Source organism: Lemur catta, chromosome 18 (assembly GCF_020740605.2).
Source record: "Lemur catta isolate mLemCat1 chromosome 18, mLemCat1.pri, whole genome shotgun sequence".
Taxonomy (NCBI): Eukaryota; Metazoa; Chordata; class Mammalia; order Primates; family Lemuridae; genus Lemur; species Lemur catta.
This window is the reverse complement of record NC_059145.1, coordinates 9,501,558-9,525,209: the sequence shown is the minus strand read 5'-3', so window position 1 is coordinate 9,525,209 and position 23,652 is coordinate 9,501,558. Positions and strand designations below refer to the sequence as shown.

At 39.6% G+C, this 23,652-nt stretch overlaps 1 protein-coding gene across 5 annotated transcripts in view; it reads right to left on the bottom strand.

Annotated features, from left to right (window-relative positions):
- RAD18 (RAD18 E3 ubiquitin protein ligase) overlaps positions 1-23,652 on the bottom strand; it is a 141,570-nt gene that overhangs the window by 5,384 nt on the left and 112,534 nt on the right. For 4 of the 5 annotated variants that reach the window (XM_045529941.1, XM_045529943.1, XM_045529944.1 and 1 more), the window contains one exon: positions 13,329-13,391. In XM_045529941.1, the coding sequence (XP_045385897.1) occupies positions 13,329-13,391 (63 nt within the window). Of the gene's footprint in view, positions 1-11,585; positions 11,756-13,328; positions 13,392-23,652 lie in introns of those variants that run through there. The other variant, XM_045529942.1, reaches the window with a different exon arrangement.

The following is a 23,652-nucleotide window of genomic DNA, read 5'->3' as shown; positions in this document are numbered from 1 at the left end:
AAGACGCCTAGAGATGACAAGTGTTTCCGCATGAGAGGTGCAGGAGCTGCTGTTTGCAATAGGTTTCTCAAGTAAGGTTAAGGGGAATGGGGATCAAATCATGGTCAGAGTCATCTAGCAGGGGACAGCAGACCCAGCAGGCAGTAAAATCTAAGGCACCTGCAACAGTTTGGTAGAATCTCATCAGGGTGTCTGCCCTTGTGAGGAAGGTTCCAGGCATTGCTCTGAAAGTCAAAGATCATTAGTGTCCCCTCTGCCATAGCTCCCAAAGTCTAAGAGTTTCCCTCCCCAACAGTCATTGTTGTTGCTCTCCCTCTTCCTCCACAAAATCAGTGTGCCCCTTTCCATTAGTTATATTAGGTTATTAAGCATGAAATGTCCAGTTTCCTTAAGTACTAAGTTGACAGTTGATATCTGTGACATTTCACTTTGACATTTCTTGTTTTATGTTTATTATGAGGGTACATCCTCAGTCTTTCAAACACACATTTTGGCTGTGATTATCTTTCAAATTTTTTTTAGAGCAATTTTTGTGAAACTGCAGATAAGTAAAAAATTTGTGTTATTTTCAAATATGAGTTCTGTCTTGGAACCAATGCAGCACAGACAGCTCAAAATATCAACTAAGTGTTTGAGAAGGATATGGCTAATGAACGCACAGTATGTTGATGGAAAATGAGCCACATGGGTGACCTGAGACCAAGGTGGATAATGATGAGCTGAAAGCTGTAGTGGAAATGAATACATCTCAACCTATGTGTGAATTAGCAGCAAGGTTTGACGTTACTATTCGAACAACATTGGACCATTTGAAACAAATGGGCAAGGTAAAGAAGCTGGATAGATAAGTTCCACGTGAATTAAACAAGCATCAGAAGAAAAATCATCTAGAAGCTTGCCTTTCTTTGCTGTCACGACATACAGGTGAACCATTTCTACACTGTATTGTGACTTGTGATGAAAAATGGATTCTTTTTGACAATTGCAAGTGTTTGGCACAATGGTTGGGTAAAGATGAAGTGCAGAAACACAGTCCAAAACCAAAGAGTCATCAAAAAAAGCCAATGGTGTCTGCTTGGTGGTCCAGCACTGGTGTTATCCACTACAGCTTCATGAAATCTGGTCAATCAATTACAGCAATGTCTACTGCAACCAACTGGGCGAAATGATGAAGATGCTACAAGTAAGCAGCTGAGATTGGTCACTAGAGACAGGCCGATCCTCTTGCAAGACAATGATTGACCACATGTCACACAATGCCGCTCAAACTACAGAAGCTGAACTTGGAAACTCTCTGTCATCCACTGTATTCACCAGACCTTGCCCCAACTGACTACCATTTCTTCCAGGTTTTGGACCACTTCTTGCAAGGAAAAATATTCAATTCCCAACAAGCTGTGGAAAGCGCCTTTTGCAATTTCATCACCACTCGCTCACCAGGCATCTTCACTGCTGGCATAAACAACCAACCGTTAAGATGGCAAAACTGTGTCGATAGTTTAGGTGCGTACTTTAATTGTATGGCTTCTTGTTGGAGATATAATAAATGACACTTTTGATTCAAAATCAGACATTTCATATTTAAAGACCTATAATAATTTCACTTTTTTCAATCATTTCCTACTCATATCTAATCCTTTTACCCAGAAGGGTCAGGTGCAGGAGAAAGAAGGGCATTTTTATAAAACTTACATAAACTCATTATGTTGCCCACTTTGAGTCATGTAGGCCATGGTAGGGGGACTCAGCAAGCAGAATACTCAACCAAGTGGTCATTATCCTTTTGATCTAGAATGGGGGTTAGCTATTTTTCTGTGAAAGGCCAGATATTTTGGGCTTTGAGGGCCATCCAGTCTCTGCTGCAACCACTCAACCACTCAACGCTGCTGTTGTAACATGAAAGGACAATGAAAGTAATGTGAATAGACAACAAGTAAACAAATGTGTATGGCTGTGTTCTGGTAAAACTTTATTAACAAAAACAGACAGTGGCCCAGATTAGGTCTTTGGGCCATAGTTTGCCAACCAACTCCTTTTGACCATGTCAATTCAACAAGAGAAGTCAGGTGGCTGAACCAGAATTAAGTTTGAATCCTTTAGGTCCTCTGTTGGCCAAACTGTCACCCAGAGGGTTTATCAATCTAGCCAGTCTAAGGTTGCTGTTAGGAGAAAGAAAGAAGTATTATGCCCAGAACAGTCAAGAAGGAATTCTGAATTTTCAAAATAGGTCCATATAACCCCTAACACCCTTTTTCTCCTGATCATTACCCAGAAAGTAGTCAAAAGGAGATAATCCCTTTCTGGGGATAGCAGCATTCGGTGATCAAATTTCCTTACTAAGGTGTGTGGACCATGAAGAGGTGAAGGAGGTAGTCAGAAATCTTTTTGAGTTGATATTTGAGGAGGCCATTCTAATATTCAAATCCCTTGACCACCAGCCTATTATTGATTCCAGTCAGTCCCTTTGGAGAATGGGCCCTTTACTATTGGCTATTACTATCGCTATGAGTAACCAGAAGGTTCGATCAGCACCCTCCAAGTTTGCAGCTCCAAAGTGGGGATTACTCTGTCAGTCTATAGTTTTCCAAGCAGCAGACCAAACAGTTAAGCCATTGGCAATATCCAATATCAGGAAAATGGTAAAAATACAGCAAGGTTTTTCAAGGGGAGCATTGACCAGAGATAGGAGCATTACCTTGAGTTCTGCCCAGTGAATGGAACAACTACATCTATTTTCAGTTCTGTATAGCTTGCGTTGAGGCTGAATAATGGCGGCAGCCCAGTGAATGCTATTAGGTTTCAGCTTAGTCACACCATCAGCGAACCTGGCAGAGGGACTCAGGGGAATTTCTGTCAGTTGAGGACCTCATAGAGCCAGTGGCTTCAGGTGGCAGAGTGGGGGACAAAATTTCCCCTGATGGGATACATACCATTATTTTTTCACATAAAGCTAAGATGATATACTGGGGCAGGCTGGATGTGTTCTTCAATACATCATTTCCATTTGACAAGTAGGGCACATTGGGCCTTTCCAATCTTGTAAGTCACTGAGTCCAAGTTGACACACCTCAAAATGGGAACATTTGGCAAGACAGTTGCAAGGTCTCTCCAGGGTTTGTTGTTGTTGATGTATGCTATTATTGTTTAGTGACTTTTCTGAACTAATCTTGTAAATACGCATTCTTTGTTGTACATGGCCACTAATGTGCCTACTTGGTTAGCTTTGTAGTCCACTATAGATTGAACAGAAATTTCCTTAAGCATGTGGAACCAATACGATAGAGAACCCCTTGGCAAAACCAGTCTTTGCAGAGAAGCTCTAAGTGTTTGTTAACCAGAGGTAAGAGCTCAGGGCCTTCTTAGGTCTTTCCTAAGCATACACAGAGCTCTACACAAGAGAGTGACCTTCTAGATTTCCAGGAATATTTCACAGCTGTTCAAACCCCCCATGGAAATCTTATTCTCCAGCTTTTACTGTAAGGCTTTTTGGTTAGCATATTGTTTGCCCCAACTGTTACTACCACCTCAGATAGTTGCAAAGTTGGTCAACTGCCTCTAATTATTTTCCACAAACACCCCTGGAGAAAACGCTTTTTGAATTGGGTGAGTTCCAAGTCAGGTGACATAAAGATGATTTTGCAAGTAGGGTCTTCCAGGGAACCACTAGACAGGTTAAATAACAATTCCCTGGGAATGAGCCTATAAAGGTGTTCCAACCCCACTCTGCCTCCTCTGGGGGCTGCCAGGCTGCTGGTCCTCACCAAGATTGCAGACTGTTGTTGGCTCCCAAGGCCACACAGGAGCTGAAGGAGGATGGGGGACAGGGCAAGTCAAATCACCACAAAGCTCACTGCTCTTACTGAGATTCAGTCATTTTTTTTTTTTTTTTTAATAAGTGCTCCTTGGATTGCCAATGCCTTTGGTCAATTTTCAGAGTTTTTTAAAAGTTGATTCTGACAATTTTTGCTATTTTGTCATGGCTTTGATGGAGGAGAAAATTTCCACCATTTTTGCTAACATCACTCTTCTTTATCTTTTTTACTTTCATTTTTTCAGCTCTTAATCCATGTTCTTAAAAATCTAAACATTCATGTCAAATTTTTCATCTTACTATTTTATTGCCATTTGTTTATTTGACTTCTTACTTTAAGTTTCAATGGCACATTCCTCCTTATATCTAACTTCCATTTTGTTACCTTTTCTTTATTCTCATATGTTGCTTTTAATTACATTCTAAAATTTTTAAGTAATATTTTCCTCCCAGGTTTCCCCTCTTTGATTTGCCTTTATAACAACTAGTAACAAACATGGCTATAGTGGTAGTGGAAGAAGTAGTCTATGCCATAAGCAGGGAGTTGGAAGGGAAGTCCCTGGCAAGGATCTCAGGGGTTCTGCCAGAACAATTCTCTAAAACACCTCATCCCCAAAGATGCAAGAATCATGACAGAATAATCCAATCCATGATTTTTTTCCATGCATATAACACAAAACTTACTGGAATGATGATACTTAATAACATCTCGTGGGTGCAGCAGGTTTTAAAAATCTTGGTCTCTACGAAGTATAACCATTCAATTTTTTTTTTTTTTTTTTTTTAGCAAAGTTCATCGACAGCATGCTGTTAGCCAAATGGGAGGATATTCCTGGGGAGGACCACAGTGAGGCATATACTACTGAAGTGCCGAATCCTGCTGAATGAACAAGCATGCCTAGGGGATTTGGTCATTTATTATCAGCCTGCTTCCAATATACATTATTTCCAGGATGATCCATTTTCCTTTTTGGCAGGGCCATAGAAAGAACTCCTTGGTGTGTGGTGTGGTTCTCCCTGCCTCACGTTAACTACAGAGAGGCTGGTCAGAGCAGGGACCAAACAGGCTTTAAACAGGGCTGGGTTTTCTGATTATTCTTTTTTTTTTTTTTTTTAAACATAGGATTACTTGTTTTCCTGCTGAAAGTACTTTAAATTATAGACATGCATTTCTTAACAACAGGGATACATTCTGAGAAATGTGTTATTAGGCAATTTTATCACTGTGTGGACATCAAACAACATACTTAAACTAACCTAGATTACATAGCCTACTATAGACCTAGGCTATAGGGTATGGCCTGTTGCTCCCAGATTACAAACCTGTACACCACGTGACTGTACTGAATACTGTAGGCAACTGTAACACAATGGTAAGTATTTACGTACTGAAACATAGAAAAGGTGTAGAACTATGATATTACAATCTATGGGACCACCGTTGTATATGTGGTCCTTTGTTGACTAAAATGCCATTATGTGGCACATGACTATTTTTAAGCTCTGTATGGGGCAAAGGGCCTATCCCGAATACCAGTGCATAATCTTGAGTAATGGCCAAAATGTGATAAGCACACTACATGGAGGAAAACTTATAGGCCAATTGTTCAACATAACAACAACAAAAAAATAGTAAAATATTAAGAAACCAAGTCTAGGAACATAAAAAAAAAGTCTGGCATCACTACCAAATTAGGTATACTTCAGGAACGCATTCTTAATTTAACATTTGAAAAAAATCAACGGAATTTACCACATTAACAAAATAAGGAAAAATCATCCCAATAGATATACAAAAAATGATAAAATGCAACACTCAATCATGTTAAAAACTAGGAATAGAAGGTAAAATATTGAATGTTTTCCCATTAAGATTGGGAACAAGAAAAGGATGCCCTTATTATTACATCTAGTCAACATTTAAGTAGTGGTCCTAAACAGTATAATTAAGCATAAAAAAAGATATAAAAGGTAATATATGGAGATAACATAGCTACATATGTTGAAAGGCCAAAAGACTCTACAAACTATTAGAATTATTAAATAAATTTATCAAAATTCCTGAATACAGGGTCAACGTATAAAATTAGTTTTATATACTTGCAACAAGTGATTAGAAAATAAACAACAAAAATATTTTCAAGTATCAAAAAACATCAATTATCCAGAAATAAACCTAATATAAGATTATATAACCTCTACACAGAAAAGTATAAAACATTAGCAAGAAAAAATCTTTAAGAACCTAAACAAATGGATAAATATACCATACCTGTAGATTAGAAACATAAATAAAAAAGAACTTTGGGAAAATAACATAGGAAAACATGTTTATGACCTTGAGATATACAAAATTTCTTACACAGCACAAAGCACACACCATAAAGAAAAAACCTGCTATACTGTACATGATAATTAAGAATTTCTGTTAAAATACACCATAAAGAGGGTGAAAAGGCAACCCACAGAGTGAAAGAAGACGCTTACAATACATATACCCAACAAAGGACTCACAAAGAACTACTATAAACAATAAGGGGGTGAAAAAAGATAACCCAATTAAGAAAAAGGGAGTGCAAAAGATTTGAATAGAACTTTACACAATAAGATGCAAAATGTTAATAAGCATATGAAAATATATTCAACATAATCATCAGAGAAATGCAAATTTAAATCACAATGAGATACCACTAGACACACATCAGAATGACTAAAATTTAAAAAATTAAGAGTGCCAAGTACTGATGGGGATATGGAACAGCTGGACCTCCTAGTGTTGATGGGAGTTGAAATTGGTACAACCACGTTGGAAAAATATTTGGCGGTAGCTGGATGTCTGCATACCCATTGATCCAACAGTACCACGCCTAGGAATACACTCAACAGAAATGAATGCCCATGCACCAAAGACATCTATAATTATGTCCCTGACAGCCTTATTCATAACAGCCCAAAACTCTAAATAAAATGTAAATCCATCCACAGTAAAATGGATAAATAAACAGTGACTTATTCATACCATGGGATACTAGAGACTAGTGGTTCTCAAACTTTAGCATGTGGTAGAACCACCTGTGGGGCTTGTGGAAACAAAGATGCTGGGCCCCATCCTCTGAGTTTCTCATTCAGTAGCTCTTGGGTGGGTTTCAAGAATTTGCTTTACTAACATGTTCCCAGGTGATGCTAATGCTGCTGGTCCAAGGACCACACTTTAAGAAGTACTGCTATAGCCACGGCAATGAAAAGCAACAAACTATTGATATAGGCACCCATGGAAGAATCTCACAGACGTAATATGGTGCCAATGAAGGAAGCCAAAGAGTACAGACTATATGATTCCATTTATATGAAGTTTAAATCCATATTTAAACTGGGCAAAATTAACCCATGGTGACAGAAGTGAAAATAGTGCTTACCTTTGGAGGGGGCACGAAGGAAGCTCCTAGAATACTGGTAACGTTCCACATCTAAATCGGGGTGGTGGCTGCATGGGAGTTGTGAGAGTCTGGTACACAGGTAGCCCTCGATGAACCACACTTCCTGCCTATGGGTAGTGCTCCCTGTGAATCTGGGGCTGGTCCTGTGACTCACTTTAAATGACAGAGTGTGGCAGAAGAGATGTAGCAGTAGTTTCAGGACTAAGTCTTAAGAAGGCCTGACAGCTTTCATATTTGTCCTCTCAGGAGCTTTATCAGTCTGGGTTCAATTAGGACTATAATCGTTTGAAAAGAAGAGTTTGATATAAAGAATTACTAAGTATAACGGGAATTGGAGTAAGGAGGGAATGGCTAGTAAGAAGTAAAGGAAGGCTGGGTATAGTGGCTCACACCTGTAATTCCAGCACTTTGGGAGGCAGAGGTAGGAGGACCACTTAACATCAGGAGTTTGAGACTGGCCTGGACAATGCAGTGAGACCCCATCTCTAAAAAATATATAAATAATTAGCCAAGCATGGTGGTGTGCGCCTGTACTCCCAGCTACTCAGGAGGCTGAGGCAAGAGGATTGCTTGAGCCTAGGAATTTGAGGTTAGAGTGAGCTATGATTGTACCACTGCACTCTAGCCTGGGTGACAGAGAGAGATCCTGTCTCTAAAAAAAAAAGAGAAGAAGAAGTAAGAGGAACACTACAAATTATAGAAATAGCAGATAAAAGGAACAGCCACTACCCGAGGGCTCAGATAGAACACCCAAGAAAGAGTGCCTCCCACGCAGGCAGATCCAGCCCTGGCTGAAGAGCTCACGACCGTGGCTAAGGGAGAACCACTGCTCTAGGTAAGGCAGTGGGCTGCTGGCCGTTGTGCACTGTAGTAGCCCTACAGCTACTAGAGAAGCTGAGTGCTGGAGGAGCCTCACCAGGGAGCACACAGGAACCAGGAGGCAAACCCTTTCCTCTTGCATTGTCTCCGCAGTGCTGTCTACTGATAAAACTTAGAGATGGCAATGGAAAAATACTTAAAGAGCCCAGCTCAATTTTCACAGAACAGGCAAAAAAGGAGGAATTTGGAGCTAGAGGCAATAAACTAATAATTGGCACAAGAGCCCTGAGCCTCCGTGTAAGAAACCCAGCTATCCTGTTGAAAGATGGTATTGAGAGACCATGTACAGAAGACACATTGAGAAGAATAGGCTCCAAGACTACAGGGAAAGGGGGACAAGTCCAGACATCCCAGCTGAACATACCCCCAGCCAACCTACTAGCTGCATGCAGCAGTCTGAGCCCAGGCCAGACTGAAGAATGGTTGTCATTTAAGGACCTAAGGTTTAGGATGGTTTGTTACACAGCTATCAAAAACCACAACAGAAACTGTTTCCGTTTAATGCCTGTTTCAGTCATCTGTTGCCCAAACCACTCTCAAACTTAGGAAGCCTAAAACAACGTGATCATTTATTTGCTCATGATTGTGAGATCCAGGTAGGACTCGGAAGAAACAGCTTAGCTGGGTCAGGAGGATCCCCTTTCAAGATGGCTACTTTGATGGCTGGCAAGGCGGTGCTGGCTGTTGGCTGGGAGCTAAGCTAGAGATGGCCGGGTCCTCGGTTCTCCCCAACAGGCATTTCCCCATGCCTACGTTGGGCTTCTCACAGCAGAGTGGCTGGGTTCCAAAAGGAAACATCCTGAGAGAGTGTTCCAACAGGACAAGCCCCACTGTGCAAACGCTTATCAAGCTGCTTCTCACATTACAAGGCCAAGCCCAGAATCAATGCAGGACTTGATCGAGGGTGTTAATACTGAGAGGTGTGGTTCATAGGGAGCCACCAGAGTAACCCTAACACCAGGTGTGTTCAACTGTAAAAACCCATCAAGCCATACATCTAAGATTTGTGCACTTTAATGTAACTATGTTAAACTTCAGTAAAGTTACTACTCCCTGCAAAAAAGACAGCCAAATTGCTAATGGTACTCCATTAGAAAATATGACAGGTTTGTAAGTGCATGCAAATGACTTCTCATGGGTTTAAAATAAAATGCAGACTATCAATAGAGAAAAGGATTCTTCCTTTTCTGATTTTGTAAGAATATCAGATCAAGTTATTTTCTAAAGTTTCCTTTATAAGGCACTATGAGATAAAGAGTTAAAAAGATTCTTAAGTGGCAATCCTTACCTATTGACAGGTTCTTGAAGCCATGTAAGAACCTAAAATCTACTAGTGAGTAAATTCAGATGCAATAAACACTGACACATTCTTTCATTCATATACTTACAGTGTGCCTGTTAGGGGCTGCCCAGGCACTGTGCTAGGTGCCAGGGATTCAAAGTAAAATGTACGTACTCTCCAGAAAGGGAGTCAAGCGTCAAGTGCAGAGCACTGCCAGAGCAGAGTCAGAGGCTTCTGAACAGTTACGAAGAGAGGAATGACAAGTTCTACCTAGATGAAGAAGGAGATGCAGTTCAGGCAGAAACAACAGCATGCGCAAGGCTAAGAGGCAAGGCGCCATAACGCACGAGGCAACTGTGCAGCTCAGCTTGCCTGAAACAAAGAGTTGTGGTGGTGTTGAGGTGAGGAGATGAAATTCCATGGGCCAGCCAGGTAGGCTGGGGAGCCCTTGAATGACTTGAAAGTATAAGAGAGAGAAGCACCTATATTTTAGATTTCTCTGGTGGAATGAACTGGTAATAACTAGAGGCAAAGAAACAGGTAGACAGCTCTTGCTGCAAGCTGGAGAGACAAGCAAAAGGCCTGTAGTTGTAGACTGCAGTGGCACAAAGGGGCTGATAGCAGCACAAAGGAGGCACCAGCTACACCTGGGAGCTGGTTAAAAATGCAAATTATTAAGCCTAAGCCCCACCCTAAATCTACTGAATCAGAGTCTCTGGTTAGATTCCACTAACTGTGTTTTAACAAGTGCTCCAGGTGATTTTGATATGAATCGAACTCTGAGAACCACTATCTATAGGACTTAGCAACTGACTGCAAGTAAGAGTAAGGGAGAGCGAGGAGTTTAAATGATTGCTGGATTTCTGGCTTGAACATTCACTGAGAGGGGACAGTGGAGGAGGAGCACATCTGGAGAGAAGGCCTTAGACTCTCTGAGGCACATATATGTCCCCCACATTTTATGTATAAAGAAACTGAGACCCAGAAACATGAAATGTCATACCAAGGCCAGTTTTCTTCCTATTCGGTTCAATGTAAATATATTTTATGGCATATATTGTGTGTGTGTGTATACATATTTTTTTTCCTGTATATTATGATATTTTGATATCTCAAAAAACCTTTCTGGTTGGGAAGAGCCTGCCCCTCCCGGGGTGGGGATTCTCAGAGACATCAAAGGGCCGGGTCAGGAGCACGCCTCTGATAATGCAAACCAACCAATCCAGAGCCACACCTCCTCCATCTGACCCCTGCACCCCAGGAGGCAATATTCCTTTTCCTTAATCATTCCAAGGCCAGGTACCAGGTAACTAGGGACCACCCTATAGTTTGGAGGCTGCCAAAATTATTCAGACTAGCCAATCCTAAAGTGTTCACCCTGCCCTGACCTGCCTTTCCCAAGGAAACCCCAATCAAGGTTCTGCCCTCATGTTTTCTCCTTGCTCCTGTCTTCTGTCTCCTGACCACCCTGGTGTCTTTCCCCTGTGGCCATGTGGTATCCCAAGCCCCCTGCCTCTAGGACCTGTGAGTATAATAAACTGTTTTCCTGAGCCTCTCCTGTGTCTCCTCTTGTGGCCGCTCCTGAATAACCATCTCATAAAAGAACACATAAATGTAGCTCAAAACAGCTGGATAAACCAAGACATAAGACACAGAGACATAAGATCCCAAGACCAGTCTGTGGAAAGTAAGTTTTTCTGCTGCTTATGAAAACACTGCTCTATAGAGAACAATGTGTTGCTAATGAAACCTCTAAATCATTAACAGAATTAGGAGAACGTGTTGGAACTGATACACTATGTTCTAGGACTAGTATCTCAAATATGCCACTTGTGGTACCACAAGATGGCTATTTATAAGAACCGCCACATTTTGCTGAAAAGTAAAGCTGTGGAGGCTTTTCCTGATTCTGTCTCTAAAACTATATTACAGCATAAGCTTGTACACTGCAGGAATTGTGGTTGTTAAAACTGTTCTACACTTGTCTGAAATGAGCAGGCCTGTATTCTGATCCTAGCAGTGCCACTAACTAGTCCTTGGACCTTGACCCAGTCAGCTTACTTCTCTGGAGCTCTATAAAGCAAATGGATTGGACTAGATGAGCCCTTACATCCCCCTAGCTTTAATATGTATTATCTGTAAGGATTAAGTGATGGAATTTGTTTCCTAAGTGCTTTCTGATAGTAATGACTTTAAGAGGTCCTCATTATGAAGAATGTGCTTAGGTTCAAGAACTCTGCGCTACAGCTTGTCATAGCCATTGGTGTCAGTTTACTTCAACATGAACAGGTACAAGAGGAGGTAGGTAGATGACTCGTCTCCTCTTCCACGGTTTGTTACACCATGCTTAGGTAAGAAAGAAAGAGTAATGCAACCAATATCTCAAACTTTCATAAACTGCTACTGTTCGAACCACCAGATATCTCATGACAAACCTATCCACGATGCATCCTCTGGATACACCACACTTTTGCACTCTCCCAGTGATTCAGGTGTGAAAAGACAAAATGTCAACAGTACAGTAAACTATCCTTCTTTTAACAATTGGGTCAGAGTGTCATCTCCATTGATTATCACTTACTGCTATATAGCCTTAGGCTGGAGATTTACCCTTTCAGCCTCAATTTCCTCACTATAAAGTGGAGATCATAATAGTACATCATAATATTGTTACGATATTTAACAAAGTACAGTATTTACTATGGGTTAGACTTGTGTTGACACTGGGGTTACAATGGGGTTATGGACCAGTAGGGGAGATAGGTAAACAAGTAATCATACAAATGTGGTGGAAAGAGGAGGACATAGTGCTGTAACAGCCTATAACAGGAGGAAGGGTCCAGGGAGAAGGGTCAGTGAAGACTTCCAGAAGAAGTAGCTCTTGCGCTGAGATCTGAAGGATGAGTAGGTGTGTAAACTAGGTGTAGAAGAATGGGAAGAACACCCTGGGTAGAGAGACAAGCCTGTTCAAAGGCCCGGTGGTGGGAGGGAGCTTTGCATGTAGGAGGCCCTGAGAGGTCTGTACGATGGAACAGAGAGAATACGCAGGTATATAATAAGAGATGAGTCTGAAGAAGGAGATTAGATTTTAGGTATATTTAGGCATGCTGAATTCCTTCTTAATCCTAAGAGGAACAAGACGCCATTAAAGATTTTTGAAGCAGAGGGATGAGTAATAGTGATCAGATTTGCATTTTGAAAAGATCACTCTAGTGGCAATGTGGCAATTAGAGTATAAAGAAGCCAGAAGAAAGGAGGACAGACAAATTGAGACTATTGTCCAATCAAGACATGATGGTAGCATGGATAACAGTGATGAGAGAGGTGGAAACAAATTGGTGGCTTCCAGAGATACAGTCATGTGCTGCATAATGACATTTCAGTCAATTAAAGGCTATGTAAGATTATAACACTATATTGTTACTGTACCTTTTCTATGTTTAAATATATTTAGATACACAAATACTTACCACTGTGTTGCCCACAGTATTCAGCACAATAACATACTGTACAGGTTTGTAGTCTAGGAGCAATAGGTCATACCCTATAGCCTGGCTGTGTGGTAGGCTATTCCATCCAGGTTTGTACAAATACACTCTATGATGTTTGTACAAAAACAAAATCACATTTCTCAGAACGTATCTCTGTCATTAAGCAATGTATGACTGTATAAATTGCCCATAGGAACAATCTGTCCTTATATTAATAAATTCTGATAAGTAACTGGAGTTATAATAGGATTCATATCTAAGCAGAAATATATAGAAACAAGTAGTGAAATGGAAATCTTTACCTTGCATGTGGATTACTACTTTCTCACATCAAAAAGCAAAATATTCTTTTGCTTAAAAATCAGATGTATAGAACTATAACTTCTTAGGTTAAAGTACATGTTTACTTCTTGATTATGAGAACTCACTTATGTGATGCTTCCCAGGCTTCCTCTTCTTCTAGAAGATCTCTTATGATGTCTGAACTGGAACTAAAAGGATATGTACATCAGTATTGCCAGACAATAAGATGACTGTATGATTCCATTTACATAAAATTCTAGAAAATACAAACTAGTCTATAGTGACAGAAAGCAAATCTGCAGACCAGTGGTTACCAACAGGAGTAAGGGGGAAGAAGGGAGAAGTGGGAGTGGGCAAGGAAGGATGACAAAGTAGCACAAGGAAACTTTGGGAGTGACGAGTATGTTCATCACCTTGATTGTGGAGACAGTTTCATAGTATACATATGTCAAAACTCATCAAATTATGTGCTTTAAATATTTGCAGTTTATTATACATAAATTAAATATCAATAAAGATGTGAAAGAACCTTACTAAATTAGCAATAATGAAAAAAACCATTAAAGCTTAAATAAATCCAACATAAAACCTGTATCCAAATCGGATACAGTCATGAGATTTTTCAATTTCCTATGCCAAGCAAAGATCAAATCATGTTTGTTTGTTTTTTATATTTTAAAATATTAAGGGAGTAAAAATGTTTTTGTTAAAGGGCTTTTAGTGTGCCCATCACCCAAATAGTGTTCATTGTACCAGTAGGTGAGTTTTTACTCTTCCCTCCTTCTTGGTTTCCAACATCTTTTACATCTCTTTGTGCCCATGTATTGCGGGAAGTTAGCTATGCTCCCAGCAAAAGACCGGGTCCCTCAGACAGGGGTCGTCGCAAAGGATGAAAAAATAGTAGGAAACAGAAATAAAAATAATACACAGAGGCAAAAATATAGTTTATAAAGTACAGATTTATGAAGATAGGCAAAAGAGGGTACTCGGAGGGTTACCCCCCTTTCCCGTTAGAGGTGCAACCCTTACTGAAGTTTCACACAGGTATTTATAGTGTACAGTGTTTCAGTTGCCAGGGGTAACAGGATTACATAACAACAGGTAGTTCGGTTCAGGTTCAAAGTCTTCCAAAAGGCTTCTACAGATCCCTTAACTAACTCTATCTAGGTGAACAAAGGGTTATAAAATCTTCTTAGGGCAAACTTCTAAGTTTTAAGATAAAGCTATCACTTCAGCAAAAACAGAGACGTCGTGGATCTGGTTATTGTGTATTAGAACAGAGATTTCAGATGTCAAGCATGAGCTGCCCCTTATGCTATTTACTTTAACTTCATGGTTCCGTCTGGGCCCCGGCTCGGGTAGCATATCTTATTGATCAGCTCTCATCTCTGATCAGCTCTCATCTCGGAGCCTGTCTTTGTTGATCAGCTCCCCATCCGGTGGCTCCATGCAAGACCTGCTTTGTCTTTCAAAGCAGGTGAGAACCACAGGCTTGAGACTGCAGCGTCATCTTGGCAGCTGCTACTGACCATTGAGACGCCCTCCTAAGGCGAGGCAGCTTTTGATATGCGAACTAACACGTTTACATTTTCCTTCAGGGCAAAGCCTTGCAAGACTCCTGAAATCATTTCTGTCTCTAAAAATATAGGGAGTATTTCTATAAATCAATATTTCTTAGGCTCAACAATGTATGCCCACTGATTAGCTCCCAGTTATTACAGAGAACATGTGGTGTTTATTTTTCCATTCCTGAGATACTTCACTTAGGATAATGGTCTCCAGTTCCATCCAGGTTGCCACAAAAGACATTATTTCATTCCTTTTTATGGCTGAGTAGTACTCCATGGCATCTATACATCACATTTTGTTAATCCACTCATGAATTCATGGGCACTTAGGTTGATTCCACATCTTTGCAATTGTGAATTGTGTTGCGATAAACATTCGACTGCAGGTGTCTTTCTGATAAAATGTATTCTTTTCCTTTGGGCAGATTCCCAGTAGTGGGATTGTTGGATGGAATGGTAACCCTACTTTTAGTTTTGAGGAATCTCCATACCGTTTTCCATAGAGGTTGTACTAATTTGTAGTCCCACCAACTGTGTATGAGTGTTCCTTTCTCTCTGCATCCACGCCAGTATCTGTTGTTTTCTGACTTTTTAGTAATGGCTATTCTGACAGGGGTAAGGGTATCTCATTGTGGTTTTAATTTGCAATTCCCTGATGATTAGTGATATTGAGCATTTCTTCATATGTTTGTTGGCCAGTTGTCTATTTTCTTTTGAAAAACTTCTGTTCATGTCTTTTGCCCACTTTTTTTTTTTTTGAGACAGAGTCTCACTTTGTTGCCCGGGCAAGAGTGAGTGCCGTGGCGTCAGCCTAGCTCACAGCAACCTCAAACTCCTGGGCTTAAGTGATCCTATTGCCTCAGCCTCCCGAGTAGCTGGGACTACAGGCATGCGCCACCATGCCCAGCTAATTTTTTCTATATATATTTCCAGATAATTTATTTCTATTTTTAGTAGAGATGGGGTCTCGCTCAGGCTGGTCTCGAACTCCTGACCTCGAGTGATCCACCCGCCTCAGCCTCCCAGAGTGCTAGGATTACAGGCGTGAGCCACCGCACCCGGCCTTGCTCACTTTTTAATGAGGTTGAGTTTGCTGATTTGTTTGAGTTCCTTGAAGATCCTGGATATTAGCCCTTTATCAGAGGTACAGTTTGTGAATATTTTCTCCCATTTTGTAGGTTGTCTGTTTACTCTGTTGATTATTTCCTTTGCTGTGCAGAAGCTTTAAAATTTAATTAAGTCCCATTTATTTTCCTTTGACAAAGCAGGCAACAATACATACTGGGGAAAGGAAGCTCTATTCAATAAATAGTGTTGGGAAAACTGGATGGTCACATGCAGAAAAATGAAATAGGACCCCTATCTCTCACCATATACAAAAATTAATTCAAGATGGATAACAGACTTAAATGTAAGACATGAAACCAGAAAAAATCCAGAAGAAAACATAGGAAAAACTCTTCTAGGTATCAGTCTAGGCATATAATTTATGACCAAGACCCTAAAGGCAAATATAGCAACAAAAAATCCTATTTTAAAAACTGCACTCTAGGGCCAGGTGTGGCAGCTCACCCCTGTAATCCTAACACTTTAGGAGGCCAAGGTGGGAGGATTTCTTGAGGCCAGGAGTTTGAGAACAGCTGAGCAACAAAGTGAGACCTGTCTCTACAAAAAAATTTTTAAAATTAGCCCAGTGTGGTGGTGCACACCTGTAGTCCTAGCTACTTGGGAGGCTAAGGCAGGAGGATCACTTGACCCCAGGAGTTTGAGATGGCAGTGAGCTAAGATGACTCCACTGCACTCCTGCTCGGGCAACAGAGTGAGACCCTGTCTCAAAAAAAGAAAAAACCAAAAACAGCTCCCCCAACCCCTGCATTCTAGTGATGAGATTCATAAGAAATTTCAAGTTCCTCAGTGGCTTTTAGTCCTTTTATAACCAAAGTAAAGTAAAATTTAATCAATTTGAACTGTGCTAATAATGGAATTTGTTTGAATGCAACCTGGCTTAAAATGCTGTATCTTTGGGTTACCTGTGCAAGAGTGCAGAGTAAAGATAGTTATAGGAGGCATGTACTATTTCTTTAAAAGAAAATACTGTTTTAAGGCTTTTAACATCTTGTTCTTACCCAAATAAAATTTAAAAAAAATTTAAGGATATGTACCTCAACATCAAAAAAGCATTTCTTTTGACATCCAAGACGTAGAATGTCATGGGCATTGTATGGGACAATTCAGAAAAAGTTGTCACTATCTCAGAATGGAAAGGACAAAAACAAAGGAAAAAAATCCCATTTTCTCTCAGGTCAGAAACAACAGGTTTGGAAATGTTAGTGCCACTCATATGTCTAATAATACTCAAATAACAAATGTTTAAAAATTATGAAGATTTAAAGTACCAATGAATCATTCTCAACCATTTCTGACAAATCACTTTGAAGCAAATTTTGCTTATGATGCTTGAACAAAAAAAGGCAACAATGGCCATTAAATACAGTTCTCCAAATGTTTTACTAAAGGGATTTCTCCCTAACTGAATTCCCAGGACTCTCCAGGAGCTATATGACAGCCCCTCTGATTCTTATGTGTAATGGCCTTTGTGCAGGGGAATCCAGTCACACTGACGGTATAATGACCCTCAAATATATCTAGCACATGGTTCCCAGGCATTTCAGGAGAAGGAGCTTTTATGGTAGTAGCAATATTTTTAGTATTTTTTCCTTGAGAAAATATATAATGGTAAAGTATGACTATAAATTCAGTAATAATTTTTATATTTTAGTCATTATAGCATTGTATTATCTTTAAAATAGTAGTACATGCAGTTTTGAGACACAATTTTGTCTACAGACAATTCTGTCTTGCCCACAGACCCACTGCAATCATTCCTTCAGGCCTCTGGGTTGGGAACCACTGATCTGGCCTGCCACAGTATCTAAGCATCTACTACTCTTTTACATTGGAGGTAGCCCCTGCTCAAATGCAAGTGTCCCTGAGAACAGTTAACATTAATTCACCTTAAACTGGCTCGTAATAAGCTTCCCATTAAACAGCTAGCTTAATGTAGTTTCCATTAGGAGAGAAGGAGGAAAAGGCAAAGATCTGGGAGGAAATTAAGGCAGATTTAACCAAGTTTATAATTTTCCCAAGAGATAGACCCACACAACCACACACTAGGGAGGCTTATATTCACTGCCACTCCTCTATTTCCACAGAAGCGACTCTGAACCTTTCTGTCCGCCATATCTCAACTCTCGGCACTCCTTACTTTGGAGATAACTACTACACCTTTATAAAGGAAACTGAAGCTTTCTTAACCCAACCTTTTCATTCCCTTCTTTCTACTCCAAAGTCATCCATTCTTCTTTACCTGGATAGACCTTACAGTGGTGTTTCTCAACCTCTTTTCATTATTATCTCCCAAAGGAACCTTTTCATACTTTTTTCCCTCACCCTCTCCATGAAATTTTAATGCCACAAATACAATGTCTGTTTATATATTGTATATATCTCTGTGCTTTATACATAAAAGGAGTAACATTTTTTACTCCCTTCCCCTAGCCAAGAACCAATTTCCACCCCCTTGGGGGTGATATCACTTCTATTAAGAACCCATGAGCTAGGGGAATGGGAGTTGCGGGGGTGATCATGTAGCTCTGGGTCCTGGTAGGGCTCACAGAGCTGAAGAATAAAGTCAGCTTCTTGCCCACACTCCCAAACACACATTCATACACACATACATTTTTTTTTTTTTTTAAACAGGAAGGTTACGAAACATCTGTACTATTCCAGCTAAGTAAGCAGGATGGCCAAGCCTGTCAACTAACCTAGGAGAGTCCGTGATCAATTTACCTAGGGGCTTTCAAATCACTGGCAGAAGTCACTGATTTGTTAAAGGAAAATATTTGCGGTACACTAAGGACATAAACCTAAGAGGTTTTTCCTATGCAACCTCAGTGAAAACAGATGGTAGAAGAGGTTTACAAAAAACACATTTTAGAAGTTGCCTATGATCTCCTCTTCCTCTGTGACTTCAAAACCGCCTCTCAGACAGGCTGCATAGCTTTCCAGTCCTTAATTCCCATTACCCTCCTTCTACTCCACCCACACCCTCACCTGAATGATAACCACATCACTAAATGGGCAAAGTGTGTGAGGTTTGAAGTTTACCTAAAATGAAGTTTCAGGATTATTTGCTACATCTGCTGCTCCAATTCTAGTTATTACTGAAAAATTGAGAGTTGATGTTAATACAATTAAAATACCAGATAGAACTGGTAATTCCTTTTTAATATAATGTACTTACTGTATTTACTCAAAAGCCACTTTCCTGAAATTAAACATAGTTTCACAAATAGGATTTTACAAAGAAACTCTTGGGTGTAACAGTGTTACTAAAATTATCACTCTCAGATCTCTTCTTTGTGGATAGAAGCAATTAAGATTTTTGAAGTCTGACTCATTTTAATATGTCTTGAAGATCAAAACTTCCTTTAATATTCTTTCAAGACATCTAAAAATATCCTCCACAAAAGAAAATTACTCACTCTGGTATATCTGGGGTCAGAGCATGTATAAGCCTATACAACTACAGCTTTTAAGTCTAGGACAAGGAACTTTTTCAGAGTAAATTTTAGCTTCCCTACTATTTGGTCTTAAAACATTCTGGAAGACCACGCCTTAAGAAACTGGATGAACATGAGGTCTGGTACATGAAAGTGATAGCTTCCCTATGGAAGGACATTCAAATAATCCTCTCTGATGTCCTCATTGGTCCTGGCTAGAGTGGATATTATACATATTATACATGAGAAAGACTCACCAATAAAAAATATGAATTTTGCATTCTATGGAATTCTCAACCTCTGTTCAGTAAGATTCTAATAGGCTTATTTAGAACAACCAAATTTAATTTATCATACCTTGTAGATGTTATTTTCAGCTCAAAGTTTCAGAATTCTAAACTAATTCTTTGTGTCTGTACACATGCACCTTGGCCTACTTGGTCTGCCTATAATATTTTACTTTTGTCATTTTCTGACAAAAGTAGAACAACTTCTCAGGCAAATGAAAACACTACCTTTGCATATTCCTTTTGTAACATCTTATTTCATTCTACTAGTAAAGATTTTACCACCAAAGCTGAAAAGCAAGATGCCAAATACCTCTGGTGAAGATATGACTGGTAATGTCATCTAGAGAAAAAACCCATAGTTTTTAGTGTTAGAAAAAGTTAGGGTACAGTCCTGTTTCTATAGTGTAGTTTCTGTTTCTATGTATTAGGTTATTAGGTATAAAATATCTGATTTCCTTAAGTATTAAGTTTGATGGTTGATATCTCTGACATTTCTTGTTTTTTGTTTATTGTGAGGTATATCCTCAGTCTTTCAAACGCATGCTTTGGCTTGTGATTATCTTTCAAAAATTTTTTAGAGCAATTTTTGTGAAACCACGGATAAGTCAAAAATTCATGTTATCGATACCTATCCTGCAAGGTTGTTGTGAAAGTTATAAATAATATGAGTAAAGTATCTGATTTTGAATGCCTACTGCTATTCCAAGGCTGTGGTCTTTCATCAGGTGAATCTGAGAACCCACAGTTAAGTGTTTTGGCTACTTCATGTAACTCTATGACAGAAAAAAAAAGTGGAAAATTTGATAATACTTTGTGGATTGCATTTGTACATAAAAAGCTGGCTATCTTATATTTCCTTAATTACTATTAAAGAGAAGGGTGTCGTCCAAAATGTGACAGACACAGAGATGTGTCACTCAGACTCTCCTTCGAGAAAGGAGGACTGGTTGCCTCGCTGTGAGGAGTGTGGTTAGCTCTCAGCCTCCAGCTGTTAGTCCTTCAGGTCTGCTTTGGCTTTCCAGACTGTAGGGTGGCCCCTGGCCAATGACTGAGGCAGGTAGTGGTAGCCAAGAGCATGTTCTCGAAGCAGCCTCCAGCCAATGACTGAACAAGCAGTGCCGCAAGGCCCAGCCATGTCTACCCCACGCAGATCCCTCACCCAGGCAGGCTGTGCTCCAGGGCTCTCCACGGGACTGGCAGAGGCTTGGTCAGAATGGCATCATGGACTAGCAGCAGCCCCTGCCCAGTGCTGCTCCTTCCTTTTTTGTTCACAGGTTTACACCCCAATAAATAGTTTGAACTTCAAAAAAAAAACTCTTGTTATTTTAGAATATAAGTTCCATCATGGAACCAATGTAATGCAGACAGCTCGAAATATCAATGAAGTGTTTGGGAAGGATGTGGCTAATGAATGCACAGTACATCAACAGTTTGAGAAGTTCTTCTGTTCTGGTGATTTTAATCTTGAAATTGAGCCATGTGGGCAACCTGAAACTAAGGTAGATAATGATGAGCTGAAGGCTGTAGTGGAAGCGAATCCATCTGAACCTACGTGTGAATTAGCAGCAAGGTTTGACATTACTATTCCAACATTTGGACCATTTGAAATAAATGGGCAAGGTAAAGAAGCTGGACAGATGGGTTCGGCGTGAATTACAAGCGTCAGAAGGGAAATCATCTTGAAGCTTGCCTTTCTTTGCTGTCACGACATAAAGGCGAACCATTTTTATACCATATTGTGACATGTGATGAAAAATGGATTCTTTTGACAATCACAAGCATTCAGCACAATGGTTGGATAAATATGAAGTGCAGAAACACAGTCCAAAACCGAATAGTCATCAAAAAAAGCTAATGATGTCTGTTTGGTGGTCCAACACTGGTACTATCCCCTATGGCTTCATAAAACCTGGTCAATTGATTACAGCGAATGTCTACTGCAACCAACTGGACAAAATGATGATGCTTGGGATTAAGCAGCCGAGACTGGTCAATAGAGACAGGCCAGTCCTCTTGCAAGACAACGCTTGACCACATGTTGCACATATCAACACTGCTATAACTACAGAAGCTGGACTTGGAAACTCTCTGTCATCCACTGTATTCACCAGACCTTGCACCAACTTCTTCCAGGCTTTGGACCACTTCTTGCAAGGAAAAATATTCAATTCTCAGCAAGCTGTGGAAAATGCCTTTCACAATTTTATTGCCACTCACTCTCCAGGCTTCTTCGCTGCTGGCATAAACAAGCTACTGTTAAGATGGCAAAACTATGTTGGTAGTTTAGGCACATACTTTGATTAATTGTACTGCTTTTTGTTTGAGATATAATAAACTACACTTTTGCTTCAAAATTGGACATTTGATATTTAATGACCTAATAACTTTGGGCAAGTTACTTAACCTTTTCCTGTGTCAATATCCTTATCTGCCAAGTCAGGATAATAATACATGTACTTTATTGGGATATTTTTAAGATTAATCAATATAACATAAAATGTTTAGCACAGAGCTTAGCACACAGTAAATGTTCAATAAATGTTGGTTCCATTTTCATACAACAGATTTGGGTCTGAATTACCTGAATAATTGCCTCAGCACTATGCTTCAATTTGCCCTAGGCAACCTGATTACTACATGCCCTACTTTAATCTTTGATTTCCACCGTTTCTACGACACCAGAGTGCAAATTCATCAGAATTTGTTATTTATCCAGCATGGCAGGTACACAGGGTACTGTGGGGTAGGAAAAATGCAAACATCTGCTATAAAAATCTTGTGGATTAAGGATTACTTACAAGTAGAATTTTTCTATTATCTAGTAGTTAATCCCCCATCTCTTTTCTGAATCATTCATTAATTGGAATGTGGCTGAGTACATCCAACTTAAGAGGGAAAATAACCTCCTTAAGGACAGATCACTGGAGGATTGATGGAGAGTATACAGTGCCTACCAGACAATGGTACTTAAATAAACGCTGCCAGCTACCATGAATCCTTCCTTAAACTCCTGTTTTTAGTAATCTGTTCTGTAAGATGAACAGCTTATATACCAAATATTTTAGCAGTTGGCTGACAACATATTAGAAAACACCCTGGGTTCAAACAAAAAAAAATCGCTCAATGGTGATAATGACAAAGTTATCATTTTCTGAGTAACTACCCCTACCAATCACTGTGATAATTACATTATACACATTAGCTTTAATTCATAGAAGCAGCCTAGGTTTTCTGCTCATTTGACAGATAAAGGCTCAGAGAAAGTAAAGTAAGCAGAAAAACAGGGATGGGAATACAAAACTGATCTTCTTTCTACCACACCATGCAGCTTCAACTTGTGGTAGCAGAAAAATCAAATGCCCTTGAACTACAAGAGTTAAGAATACCTTTGCCTGTGTACAAGGTTCTTATAAGACAACCATCAACAAGATTCTGGATAAAGCAAGACTAAGAGTTTTACTACTCTTCACTAGATCTAGAAAAAGATAAAGTGAAGAAAGCTTCAGATAAGAGAAAAAAGTAATAAAAAAGAAAAAGCTTATTTTTCAAGCAATATATGCAATATCCTTAACAAGAGATGCAACCAAGCAACAATAACTAAGTTTATGTACAACTTACAAAGCACTCACTATATATGATCATCTAATTTACTTTTTAGAATCATCCAGGGAGTCAAGCAGGGCAAAAAAAAATTTATCATTTCATTTTATCAGTGAAGAAATTGATGCTTAGGAAGATTAATTTAACAACTTCCCAGGTGTCAGGCACCTTTCTAGAGTTACAAAGCCAATGGCTAAGCCAAACGCCCACAATGGAACAAAGAAAACTGAATGCCAGGTACATGGATATCAAAGAGTCATACAAATGTCAAGGACTTGATGTCACAGTATCTTGGACAAAGATACATCCCCCGAAACGAATGGCCCATTTCTCCAAAAGATAGAATCTCATGCACCACCCACTTTAAACTCTTTCAAAAAATACAAAAGATAGTGAAGAACTATTTAATGTTCCCACATTTTCTCTAGA